The following is a 13,919-nucleotide window of genomic DNA, read 5'->3' on the forward strand; positions in this document are numbered from 1 at the left end:
AAACCTAGGAAATGCCACCTTTTGCAACACTCCGTCCGTTATTTGGGTCATATCGTCAGTTCGGATGGCGTATCCACTGACCCTCAGAAAACACAATGTGTCCGAGAGTGGCCCACACCCACTTTGGTGGGCGATGTTCGGCGGTTTATTGGGTTCGCATCCTATTATCGCCGCTTCGTTAAGAAGTTTGCAACATTGGCTAAATCATTGCATGTTCTGACGGGAAAAAATCTAAGGTTTAAATGGGGTCCGGAGGAGGAAAGCTCTTTTCACTCGCTTCGGGATCACCTTGCCACGGCGTCTACGCTCGATTACCCGCACTTTTCCCAACTGTTCATCCTTGACACAGATGCTAGCGATATCGGCATTGGGGCCGTTTTATCACAACGTAAAGACGGGGTGGAGCGAGTGGTTGCGTACAGCAGCAGAGTTCTGTCCCCTGCAGAAACACGATATTGCGTGACAAGGCGGGAACTTTTGGCGATTGTGCATTTTGTCCGCCTGTACCGGCCGTACCTGTATGGAAGGAAGTTCCTCGTCCGCACTGATCACGTGGCTTTGCAATACTCCTTAAAACTGGACCAACCATCAGGCCAATTGGCTCGGTGGTTGGAATCATTACAGGAATTTTTCTTCGATATTACGTACCGAAAGGGGGTCCGCCACGCTAACGCGGACACGCTCTCCAGGCTGCCACCCGTTCCCCCGTGCACTTGTCTGACGGGTATGCACCGCTGTGCGGCGCCGCTCGCTTCGCCCTGTCCGGTTATGGGGGCGATGACGAACGAGGACGACCAGGAGGTGTCGGTGGACACTGATGATACCCTACAGCTGCTGCACTCGGTCTGGCTGCGCGAGCAGGAGGCTGATACCTCGCTGGCTCCGCTGCGGAAATTGATCGGGAAACAAAAATCTCAATTGGCGGGTTGGACGTGGCGGATGTTCCGGGGCAAGGCGGGACTATTAATGTGCTCCGACGGGTTACCTGACCGACCACGCTTGGTCGTGCCTACTTCCCTTTGCTATGACCTGCTTCGCGCCCTGCACGCTGACAAATTGATGCACCTCGGCGTGCAGAAGACTTTGGCCGCGACGCAGAAAGATTTCTTCTGGCCCGGCATGACGGCAGACGTTAATGACTTTGTCCGCTCATGCCATGATTGTGCGAAGAGGAAACCGCCTCGGAAACAGTATGTGCCGCCATTACGTTCCATTGAGGTGTCCCGCATAAACGAATTGGTTGCCCTGGACATTCTCGGCCCGTTCCCTCCATCGGCTAGGGGCAATAAATACCTTCTGGTCGGAGTGGAATATTTTTCTAGATGGCCGATGGCCTGGCCTCTGTCCGACCAGACGGCCGCGTCCATCACCGATGCTTTCTTGAATGGGTACGTCATGGATAAGGGGGCACCCGAGAGGTTGCTCACGGATCAGGGATGTAACTTCTCCTCCAAATTGCTTAAGGAAGTTTGCGGGGCGCTGGGAACAAAGAAGATCCGCACTTCCCCGTACCATCCTCAGACGGATGGCATGGTGGAACGATTCAACCGCACCCTCTCGGCTATGCTTTGTCACACGGTGAGTGAAAAGCAAACCGATTGGGACCTGCACATACCGGGCGTCTTAGCGGCATACCGCATGGTTCCACACGCGTCCACGGGATACTCATCATTTTTTCTGATGTATGGCCGTGAGAACGTACCACCCATTGATGTACAACTGGGTACTCCGAGTAAACAACCGTCCTGCTCCTTGCCTGATCACGTACGGGACTCGCTTGAATGGGTTACGGAGGCACGAGAGGCTGCCAGGTGTGCGACGGCCCGTGCACAGGCAAGGAACGAGAAGTATGCGCGTCGATCGCATACTCACATGTCCTGGTCAGTGGGCGACCTGGCATGGCTCCACTGCCCTCAAGTGCCGGTGGGCACATCCCCTAAACTGCACAGGCCGTGGCGGGGGCCTGTGACGTTGGTGGACATTCGGAACTTACAGAGTGTTCGCGTCCAGTTCGGAAAACGTCGGTGGTACGTCCATTCGTCGCGACTTAAACCCTATGTTAGTACGCGTGTTGATCCCTCATCCCCACTCACTGGCCTGCCGGGATCTGATGTGCCGGATGCGCCGCTTGCCTCGCCCGTTGATCCCCAGGGGGACTGTTGTGTGCCTCCTGCAGATGAACAGGTTCTGAGGGCTGAAGAAGCCCCCGCGCCCCCCCCTCCAACGGGACCTGCCCTGGACATGACCGAAAACGACCAATCTTCTTCTTCACGCCTACCCCCTCCTGTCAAACCGGCGACGAGGCGACCATACGCAGGAAGCGGAGAGGGTCCCGCGTCGCGTACGCGATCTAAATCTCTCCCGTTTCGTTAGCGTTTGATTGTCTCGCTATCCCTTCCCTGTCGTTACCGCGCTGCAGGGGCGCCCTAATGTATGTCGGGTTGTTCATGGGTGATTCTGTTTTAAGTGTTGTGCGGCGCAGGGACGCCGTTTCACCCTTCATTGTTAAATGCGCCTTGGTGCCCTAATAAGCTATTTTATGGAATCGGTTGATCGCCCTTTTCCCAGCCGAGTCGGCTGATTTTTTCACCGGGGGGGGGGGGGGTGATGTAATAAGAGCCATGTATGGCTCACGTGGCGATCGGCTTGCCGGTCCCGCTTTGTAGCCAATAAAGGGAGAGCCAGGGAGCATGGCCTCGGCGTGATCACGGCATGTTAGCTAGGGCCATTGGCTTGGCCAATTTGGGCCTCAGCTAATGGGAAGCCGGATCAGAGGCGTGGTCCCGGGATTGACGGGGAATGATCTGGAACGGGCTGGGCTGACTACGGAGGATTGGCTTAGGGGTACCACGTGACCGAGGGATGAAGAGGGGGAGAGACGAGGGAGTCGGGAGCAGACCTGGGAACGAAGAGAGCAGGAGCCACGCGCGTACGGGGCTCTGGGTGCCACGTGCGCGAGTGACTTAGCTGGTTGTCTGCCCGCTTCCTGTTGCCTGTCAGCAACGGGGAGTGTGTGTAACTGTGGAAGTGGAAAATAAAGAACTGATTCCAAGAGCCGTCTCGAGAAGGTTTATTACATATGGTACGGAAGAAGTTCAACATATATACATACCACACATCTCAGCTACACCACAGCTACACCACACATTACACCACACTAATACCACACACCACGTGCACCACACCTACATCACAGCCACCTCACACGTTACATCACACAACATATTTCACCCCACGTACACCACACACATTACGCAACAACTCATCAAACGTTGAGTTGCCTCCCAATTGGGATTGGAAGCCACAACCTCCAACCACGAGGCCAGTGGTTGGAGGTTGTGTAAATCTCATTTGTGTGTACCTCAAATGCGGATCTGAGCGGAGTGGGTGTGTGGATGGGAATGCGTCCGTGTTTATCCGGGATTCAAATCTAAGGGGACGGATATAAAGATAAAATGGGGGGCAGAGAGGAGGGGGGCTGCCAGAATGGAAATCTGAACAAAGTCGTTCTCATGAGAAGTAATGTCAACCCCTCGCTCTCTAAGGACAGTGGACATTCTGTGAGGGAGGGTAAGCAGCGGTCGTGTAGCGGTTAGCGCTACGCTGCGCTACGAACCTGGCGACCCGGGTTCGATTCCCGCTCACGGCAAACACACACTGACGATTATCTGAACCGGTCCTGGTTCAGCCTCAAGTGAGTACCTGGTGCAGTGTGTAAACATCGCCACTAGGGAGACAAAGGCGGCCGGGCGTGGTGCTGACCACCCACCCCCTCATGTGCCGTGCTGGCCTTCATAGGTGCTTGCTGACAGCACTTGCCCCAACAGTCTGCTACGGCTATACGGGGGATCTTTGTTGTTGTTGGTTGTGTGAGCGTGTGTGAGCGTGTGAGTGTGAAAAAGACGCTTTGCTTACATTTCAGCTCTTTCCACTTTTATCCCCCATGAGCCCACAACTGCATCCAAACATTCCTGATATAAGAAGAACACGCATGAACACAACATCACTTTACTTTGCATCGCTTTAGGTAAGCAAGTTATTACACTGAACACATTATTTTTACGATCCTTTGTCAATCCACTGCTGGATGAAAGCTTCCCCAAGCTGTTGGTCTTGACGCGTAACAAACCATATGGTACCTGCGTGCAGGTCCATAGCGGCGTCCTCTCAGCCACATTCCCTCATTTGTCTGCCACTCCGTCCGTAGTCTTGACCGCCGGCCATCGTCTCTTCTAGCGACGTCGTTCTGCCCAAGCCCACTGACATTTCTCAGCAGTCAAAGTGTCTCGAGCTTGTCCTCTGGTCGATGTGTTCCTCTGTCATTCTAAGTGTGCATCTCTGCTATCTTCTCTGTGCACCGATCAGCCTTTGTTCCCTTTTGTTCATACGCTCACACGCAGGTAGTCGCGCTTTCCACGTTACATTAAGTTAATCAGAAAACTGTGAATGTCCCAAAGCCATATGGTTTCATAACTTCCGCGAAGCAATTTACCACGGAAAGAGTACGTGCTCCAGTTACACGTGGGACATAAAAACACAGGGCAACTCTGCCATGGGTGTTAGCAGTCAGAATTGACTGCTCGGGGTTCCCCTCTTGACCTATGGCACTCACGGGGAGTGACCCATGCGAGTATGCATGAGTAGAGATCACACGTAAAACTAAAGAACTGCAAAGTCATACACCCTGCTGGCAAAGTGGGGACTCGATCCAAGGCATGAACTCACACTAGTGAATTAAATGGTCAAGGAGGGTCAATAATGCCCACGAGACCCCTATTATAATTTGCTGTGATGTACGGTTGCTACCTGAACATAACAGTAGTTGTAAGAGTAATTACGTATGGGTGACAGCCCCAGTGTATGTGTTTAAGCGTGGGTGTAGCCGTGCACTTTGATGGGGGATCGGTGGTGCAGCGTGCTAACTGCCGCACTACGAACCTGGCGAGCCGAGTTCGATTCCCACTCACATGAGATGATGAATATCTTAACTGGCACTGGACATCCTCTAAGCTCGACTCAGCCTTGAATGGTTACCTGGTGCGGTGTATAAACATCGACACCGTACCCTTCTTCATAACTGCTCGCCAACACCGCTTTTCCCAGCAGCCTGTGTGGAGCTCTATGACCGTGCATGATTTTACCTTTGTATGCTGAGCCAATTCTGGCCGATGCTGTAGGATGTAGCTCAGATCCTTCTTGGCCACCAAGGCTCGGACCTTAGCCTGCAGCACCAAGCCCAAGGCCTCGAGTGGCTGAGCGACGCTCACGGCCCAGATGCTGGCCCGCTCCACACGGTAGTGGCAGGCGACGCTCACCCGCACGCTTAGCGAGTCGCTCGTGATCACCTTGGGGGAGCAGGCACCGCAGCCACAAAGATCCTCACTCAACGGCTTGCTGCAATTGCTGGAGAAACTGCTGTTAGCAAGCACCATGCCCGGCCACCTTAGTCTCCCCAATGCTGATGTTAATTAAACTATTATTTATTATTATTTTATATTTTTTCTATCTACGTGACTTTACCGAAAGACCAAAAGAGTATGAATTCCTGCAGTCACGAAAGATTTAAGTCAAGATTTAACCGCCTCTACGGGGAGGGTTTCCACACAACCATTAGATTTTTTAACAGACTCCGAGACAAGAAGGCTCATCTGCTCAGGTCACTCAATTTTCTGAAGAGATGTCGCGACACCAAGGTAACAGCGATCGCCTTTACACTCACATCTTCTGCTGTCACTTCTCCTAATGCTAAACGGATCTTGTTCAGGGCCGGCCTAGCTCTGATCTCAGAGAGAATAAGATTGCTCCGTTTTGAACTCGATAATTTAGACAAGACTCTCTTACAATCACACTTAGCATTGACAGAAAAAATGTCTACATCTGATTGGGACCATGTAGATAACATAACTGCCTCTTCAGCCGCCTCGATGTCAGCTAAATGCAAAGATAACCTGATTTCCAAGTTCAGCCTGTCTAAGAAGAATCCAGAGCCACACATTAAAAAAGTTAGACGTTGATAAGATTGTTATCAATCAGAGTAACAGCCCAATTTCCGACAGCCTAAAATCGGTACTAGCTCAAAGGTTGAATTTCGCAGTCACCCCTAAACACATCCCAGTTGATGATATCATTGCCCAGGTCGACGTAGCCCTTAAAGATTTGGGACACATTCCTGCAGACGTGGCGAGATCGTAAATCACTGCAATCCTAAAAAACGGTAAGAAACCCATTAGCAACATCAGCAAGGATGAGCGCTTTTGAGCTTGCTCAACTGAAAAAAGAGAGATGACATAGTCATCCTCTCAGCTGACAAGGGCAATGCCACTGTCATGGATAAAACCACATACAGTAACACAATTCAGGACCTACTTAATGATGACACCTATACCAAAATTAATCGAGATCCTACCAACCGCCTGGTCACGAAAACCAAAAATATCACCGATTCCACATCTTTAATCGAACCAACCAAGCGGCTCTCTAAAACCCTCTGCTGCTCGACCACCCAGATTTTACGGCTTACCAAAAATCCATAAAGAATGTACACCACTCCGTCCTATCGTCTCCACCATTGACTCACCCACCTACAAACTGGTCCGATTTCTGTCTGAGACCTTGCTGCCATTCACTGGCAAGACCACCTCATTACTTCACCTGGAATGGTACATTCTACAAACAGGTTGAAGGTATCCCAATGGGTTCTCCCTTATCTCCAGTGGTAGCCAATTTTTTCATGGAAAAATTTGAGACAGATGCCATCCAGACATCCCATCTTCGTCCTTGTGGAAGAGATATATAGATGACACGTTCGTCATCTGGCCACATGGCCTGCCAGCTCTGAACCAATTCTTCAACCACATCAATTCCATAAACCCAGCCATCAAATTCACCATGGAGGTGGAAAGGGATGGCAAGTTACCATTCTTGGATGTTTTAATCGAAAAGAGACCAGATGGCTCATTGGGACACTGTCTACAGAAAAGCCACCCACACAAATGCCTATCTACAACCCGACTCCCACCACCATCCATCCCAGAAGAATTCCCTCATCAAAACTCTACACCATAGGGCTCGTTGCATTTCCGACCATCACCACCTAGCCAATGAACTGGAGCACGTACACCAAGCCCTCAAGATGAATGGATATTCGGATTGCACAATCCGTAAAGCTGTCACCCAAACCGTTGGGAGAGAACCACCTGAAGACCCAATCAAAACCATCACCTTGCCATACATAACAGGGGTCACCAAAAAGATTTCCAAAATCATGAGCAAACACAAGATCCAGGTCCGATTCAACACAGTATATAACATTTATGATCTGATCCTATCTGTGAAGGATGTGATCCCTGACATGCAATACCCCGGTGTCTACAAACTAAGCTGTACCTGCAGCAGTAGTTACATTGGGGAAACTAAGAGACATGTCTCAGACCGTGTTCGCGAACACAAGGCGGATCTGAAACACGTTAGGACCAACACCTCTGCCATGGCTGATCATTGTTTTAATGCTGTGGGCACACATGAAATTGATTTCTCCAAGACGAAGGTACTATGCAAACCACTAGCTATCAACAAAGATTTGTTCATGAAGCCATCCAGATATATAAACACAGACACAATTTCAACCGAGAAGATGGGTACAAACTGAGCAATCATTGAAAGGACGTTATTAACTAGGTAAAGTCGTAACTGGATGTGATGCTTCCATCCTACCTGCCGTTGTTAGCAGTTATTTCCGACTCTCCGAGTTACATTACCTTGAAAATGCCTTTACATTAACAGGCTAAATGTCTCACTAACAGCTGCTGCTCCCCTTTCCTTGATGCGGCGGTGGCGCTTGTTGTTTAATAGGCTGAATGTCTCTCAATAACACAGCCGCTGCTGCGGGAGCCATCTCACATTGACATGCGAATCTCGAGCAATACAATGGCTTCTTCAGCACCATAGCCGTGAGCTTACATTAACAGATTGACATGCTAATCTCTAGCAACACAATAGCCGAGGTATACCTAGCTCTGCGATCATACATTTACTTGCAAATTCCATCTCTAGCCCCGCCCACTTACCCCTGGGGTTGTACCCATCTCAAACCTATATAACCTTTGGCTACAGGAGCTCTTTCGCTATATTTCTTCCTGCCTCAGCAGGCCGCCTGCTGTATTTTTTCACCTAAATACGATTGCTTGTGTTGCGATCGAAACGTCGTGATTTTTTATTTCATTTTTTTTATCTACGTGACTTTACCGAAAGACCCAAAGCGTATGGTCTGTTGAGGCTATATGGTGAATCTTTGTCTGTATTTGTGTGTGTCTCTGTGTCGGTGGTCACCCAATACAAGCACTATTTAGACTCAACCCTGCGTAACTTCCAAGGTGTGGTGGGATCGGGGCGCATCCCGGGCGGTTTGGCCTAGAGGCTCGACACTCATTCGCAACGCACACACCTCATGTAGTGGCACCTCCAGAGTCCGCATTCTCAGATCCACTTTCTGGTAGGTGTCCAGGCACGGGAGAATGAAAAATATCCCTGGGAATAGAGAGACAGCAACAGGGTGATGGTGCAACACCGACAAGGGCAGACCTGCAATTGCTCGTGTACACCACTGTGGCCTCAGCTAGATCGAATATTAGGGAACGTTAATATGTCAGTGCCTTAAAAGGCACTGGATGATAAAGTATGAACAGATTCGTACCGAACTCCAAACCAACACTTTCTGTAAACAATGAGAGGACCAATCAACAACTTCAGAATGGGTGGAAACGATTACATTTAATAATAATCACGTCAACTTGTAATGCGGCCATGCATGGTATTGGCTCGTTCTTGTGGAGAGATCGACTCAGAGGCGTCAGGAGGAGAAAACACAGATGAGCGAGAAGGCAGCAGCAGCCACGCGGTGAGAAGCTGGCGCCAACTGCCCAAGCTCTGCAGTCATCTATCTATGAAGGTGTTATTGTTTAATTAAATAGTGTTTACATGTGGGAGGAAACCAGAGCACCTGGAGAAAACCACACGTGCCAGGGGGTAACACTCTATCCCATACAGACGGAACAGGCGGAGTCCACATCTCGACGCCCACGGGAAGGGAGTGTCGCAACATTTGTGCTGCGATCCACCAACTCTCGCTGCTGCCTCCACAACGCTGGGTTACAGGCAGCCACGTGCAGCAGCGACAACAACCGCCATTCGCTGCTAAGTGGCGGTGATATAACCACGACACTTGTGCCAGGCTATGTGCACATTGAAACCACGTGAAGTGTCGAACGCCCACTGGCAGGAGGTCACGGGGCAGACCCAGGTGCCACGGGTCAACTGACTGATATGATTGGCCAATGCACCACCTGTGCCCCCTACTGTGCCAACTTTCTGTGCTTTAGCCACCCGGCGCTCCGCTCGTTGTTGTGAGCGTCGCTCCTCCACCCTCCATTGTTGTTGGAGGGCGACTGGTTCCAACTGCCCAGTAGCATCCTTCACGAGAATCCTCCACAGAGGCCGATCTTGACACCGCTGGTACCAGTCATTGGCAAGTCCACACAGCTACATATCCTCCTGTACCACATCACTCCATCTCTTCTCTAGCCCGTGCCGCGCCTGTTGAGCCCCCTCTATCTGGCCGAACAAAAGCTGTTTAGGCATGCGGGGGCTGGGTATGCGGGCTACATGACCCAGCCAATTCAGCCTTGCCTGCCGGAGGAGCTTACCAATGGGGCTTTGTCCAGATCTTTCAATGATTTGTGAGCTCCTCACACAATCGAGCCTGGTTAACCCAGGATGGATCGTAGACAGGCCAGCCTAAATGTTTCTAACCGGCGAAGATGTTCCATTAGGGGGGTCCACGTTTCGCAAGCGTAGAGAAGGGAGGGCATGACTATGACCTGAAGCTTCATGTGGAGCGACAGACCAGGTAGCTTCGACACAGCGTTACGCAACTGATGAAAATATAATGCCGCTCGACTGATTCGGAGCGAGACCTCTGTCAAACCAAAGCCGCTCATGAGCACACTGCCCAGGTATGGGAAGCTCTCCACTCTCTCCACTCTCTCCACAATTGCCCCATCACCTATTGGGAGTTGTGGGGGTGGAGTGTCCGATGGTACAAAATACCCAGGCAGGTGCTTAGTTTTGGTGGGGCTGATGGTAAGGCCCCACCCACCTCTTAGTGGCATGCTCCAGGTTCAGCAGCAGCGCCTCCAACTACTCCAGATCATCAGCATACATAACATTGTTGACCAATAGGCAGCAGCACAGCCACCACCACCACAGGTGTGCTGCTACTGCTGCTCACAAAAAGCACCAAGGCACAACTCCCACAATACCTTGCATATGTGTCACGTGACCCCTATATTGCATGTGCAATATCATTGAGGACTCTTGGACGCCGGGGTTGGAGGCACACGTATTTATTCCGCGTCAGTTGGCACAATCACGGACATACAACACTGGAGGGGGTATCGGCCCCCTCACCCGGCTAGCTGGGGATACACTTGCTAGCTATGCCTAACCTACCTCCTAGTCCTCCACTAACGGGCTAGGGGAGGCTATCTGGCCCGACACTGGTAAGTCGGGCTTACGGTACCCGGAGTCCCAGACCAGCTCTGATAATAGCACCGGCTCTGGCTCTCGGGACCACGCCGCTGGCTCGGTCCTGTGCGGCCCTGATAAGGGCGGCGATCCAGGGGAGTCCAGGGCCCTATCTGGACGATCTTCGGTCTTCACTGGTTTAGCTTAACATATCTCCCCGAGCCCTCCGGCTCATCCCCTTTTATACCAAACCCCCCGCTGAGGGGTGGGGCCCCGGGGGATCCCAGCTCCGAGTCAGCCCCCCAGGCTGCCCGATGCGGACGTCGCTGGGAGCACCTGTCCGTGCACCGACATAGCCACGCCCACTATATTTCTTTCCCATCTGATACCATTGTATACAGCCCCTCCGTAACACCCCTACATCACCCCCCCCTGTACAGCTCGCAGCCGTCCCGGCTGCAAAAAAAACAACAATAAAAGTGTATTTACCCCTTGAACCCGCGTGTGCCTCACAATTTTTTTCAACAATAACAAGAACACCAACAAGAACTGCAACAGCAAGAAGAGAATTAACCCGGCGCACCCCCCCCCCCCCGAATAAATACGAATACCGTAAGAGCACCCTATATCCAATATGTAGGAGAACACACCACACACACAACACACAATGAACACAACATATGTACAATCCAGTGTGCAGGAACCACACCACCCACACAACACACAATGAACACAACATATGTACATTTCTCCGGCCCTCACAAAAGTCTGCGCATTTTTGCGCGTGTTCTTGCAGCGGGCCCGTCACACGGGGCAACCCCGGATGGCGGACTGTCGGGTGGCAACTGTCCGTCTCCGAGTGAGTGTCTTTTTGATGCCGCGAGACCCTCGGCATCCCCAGGAGGGGTTGTCGGGCGTGAGTCCGTCACTCCTGGTGCATCTGGGGGCGGGACAGCCGGCAACACGTTAGGTGAGAGCAGCGGAGACGGACCCTGTGAGTCGGTCGACCCCCCACATGTTTGGCCACGCGTGTGTGAAGTGGGAATTCGTACCGCAACGAAGGGTTTTAATCTGGACGGGTGCACAAACCACCGCTGCTTCCCCCAATTGATGCGTACGCACTGAGGCCGCAAAACCTCAACCACCTCCACAGGGCCCCGCCACGGCCGCACCAGTTTAGAGGAGGTTGCAAGTGGTACCTGTGGACAGTGCAGCCATGCCTTGTCCCCCGGCTTCCACTGCAGCACGTGCGCCTGACCCAGCCTGAGTCTCTCATTAGCTTTCTGACGGAGGTCGGAATTTTGCATGGCAGCATCCCGTGCCTCTGTTAATTTAGCAAGATTAAATTTAACATGGTCGGCCAATTTAGTTTTACCCTGCGGCGCGGGGATCTGCAGCTGGGCCCGAACAGGCGGGTCAGGTTCGCGGCCATACATCAGGAAGAAAATCCCATTGCCGCATGGGGGGCCATTCTATATGCTGCCAAGACCCCTTGAATTTGCAGGTCCCAATCGGTCTGTGAGTCCGAAACCTGCTGTGACAACATCGACGTGATGGTTCGATGCAGACGCTCGACCATCCCGTCAGTTTGCGGGTGATACGGGGAGGTACGAATTTTTTTCGTGCCCAGGAGCTCACAGACTTGTTGGAGTAGTTTGCCGGAAAATTTTTTGCCCTGGTCGGTCAGCAGCCGCTCCGGAGCACCTTTGTCCAGGACGTATCCCTGGACAAAGGTCTCCACGATGGCTGCTGCCGACTGGTTGGCAAGGGGCCAGGCCATAGGCCAGCGCGTAAAGTACTCCACACCGGTCAACAAATATCTATTGCCCCTGGGGGTGGCGGGGAATGGGCCCAGAATATCCAGCGCGACAAGCTCGTTGACTCTGGAGACTTTGATAGATTGCAAAGGCGGGTTAGACTCCCGTGCTGGTGGTTTCCGTTGCGCACACCGAGGGCATGACCCCAACAGATCCGCGACATCCCTTGTCATGCCCGGCCAAAAAAAATCAAGCTGGAGCAAGGCGAGGGTCTTTTGGGTCCCCAGGTGGAGGAGGCGCTCATGAGCGGCCCACACCACCTTACCCCGCAACCCAGAAGGGACCACCAGCCGGTGTCGATGGGATCTCCCGTCCCAATGCATTACCATACCCTGGACCATTTCCCATGAGTCGGCATCACCCCTCCCCCGCCCAGCACCCCCGACGCGACGACGCAACGTGAGGAGGGAGGTATCCTCCATCTGGAGGCGCCCCCATTCAGTGACAGGCAACCACAACAGGGAATCTTTTCCCTGTTGTGCGATCGAATTCGTCATTGACGCTGCGTCGTCGGCGGCCGCCAAGACCGGAACGGATATCTGACCCGGAGGCCTGCAACGTCCCGACCCCAGGAGGCATGCGCATTCGGAGGTGGTTGGCATGCGCGACAGAGCGTCCGCATTGGTGTGGCGAACGCCCTTACGGTACGTAGTTTCCAAATCAAAGTCCTGGAGAATCTCCAACCATCGAGACAATTGTCCCGATGGTTGTTGAACTCGCAGGGCGTACTGTAGTGCCGCATGATCTGTACGGACGGTGAAACGCCGACCGTACAGATACGGGCGGTACTGTTGGATGAAATTGACAATTGCCAACAGTTCCCGATGGGTGACACAATATCTTTGCTCCGCTGGAGACAACACCCGACTACCGTACACGACTACCCGTTTTACGCCGTCAACCACCTGGGAAAACACGCCCCCAATACCCGTGTTGCTCGCATCGGTGTCGAGCAAAAAGGGTTTAGAAAAATCGGGGTAAACCAAGGGAGGAGCTTTTACCAGAGCGTCCCGAAGGGAGCGAAAAGCAGCCTCCTCTTCCTGTCCCCAATGAAACCGGACCCCCTTTGACGTCAAAGCGTGTAGGGGCTTCGCAATTGTCGCAAAATCCGCGACAAACCGTCGGTAATACGACGCGAATCCAACGAAACTCCTGACCTCTCCCACAGAGGTGGGAGTCGGCCAGGAGCTGACGCACTGCGTTTTGGCGGGATCGGTAGCAATACCTGAGCGTCCGACGATATGTCCCAAATAACGCACAGATTCGCGTAACAGATGACATTTTTGGGGTTTAAATTTCAAATTAGCAGCCCGCATTTTAAGGAAAACCGCCCGCAACCTCTGGAGATGTTCGTCAAATGTTTTGCTAAAGACGATAACGTCATCCAAATAAATCAAGCACGAGTCCCATTGCAATCCAGCCAAAACCAATTCCATCAATCGCTGGAAAGTTGCCGGCGCTGAGTGGAGTCCCATCGGCAACCGGTTGAATTGGAACAGGCTGTGCGGTGTACGGAATGCAGTTTTAGGCTTTGAATCATCGTCCAGAGGAAGCTGCCAGAATCCCGAAAGCAAATCCAAT

The 13,919-nt window shown here is 52.2% G+C and overlaps 1 protein-coding gene across 1 annotated transcript in view; it reads right to left on the reverse strand.

The window, feature by feature from the left end:
* Positions 1 to 13,919, reverse strand: part of LOC144728296 (stomatin-like) — a 43,537-nt gene that overhangs the window by 6,875 nt on the left and 22,743 nt on the right. Inside the window, exons 5-7 of the mRNA XM_078607615.1 lie at positions 8,444 to 8,526; positions 5,142 to 5,345; positions 3,916 to 3,971 (exon numbers count right to left, since the gene is read on the reverse strand). Coding sequence (XP_078463741.1) covers positions 3,916 to 3,971; positions 5,142 to 5,345; positions 8,444 to 8,526 — 343 coding nt within the window. The remainder of the gene's footprint in view (positions 1 to 3,915; positions 3,972 to 5,141; positions 5,346 to 8,443; positions 8,527 to 13,919) is intronic.

This window comes from Lampetra planeri, chromosome 28 (assembly GCF_965212315.1).
Source record: "Lampetra planeri chromosome 28, kcLamPlan1.2.h2, whole genome shotgun sequence".
NCBI classification, from domain to species: domain Eukaryota; kingdom Metazoa; phylum Chordata; class Hyperoartia; order Petromyzontiformes; family Petromyzontidae; genus Lampetra; species Lampetra planeri.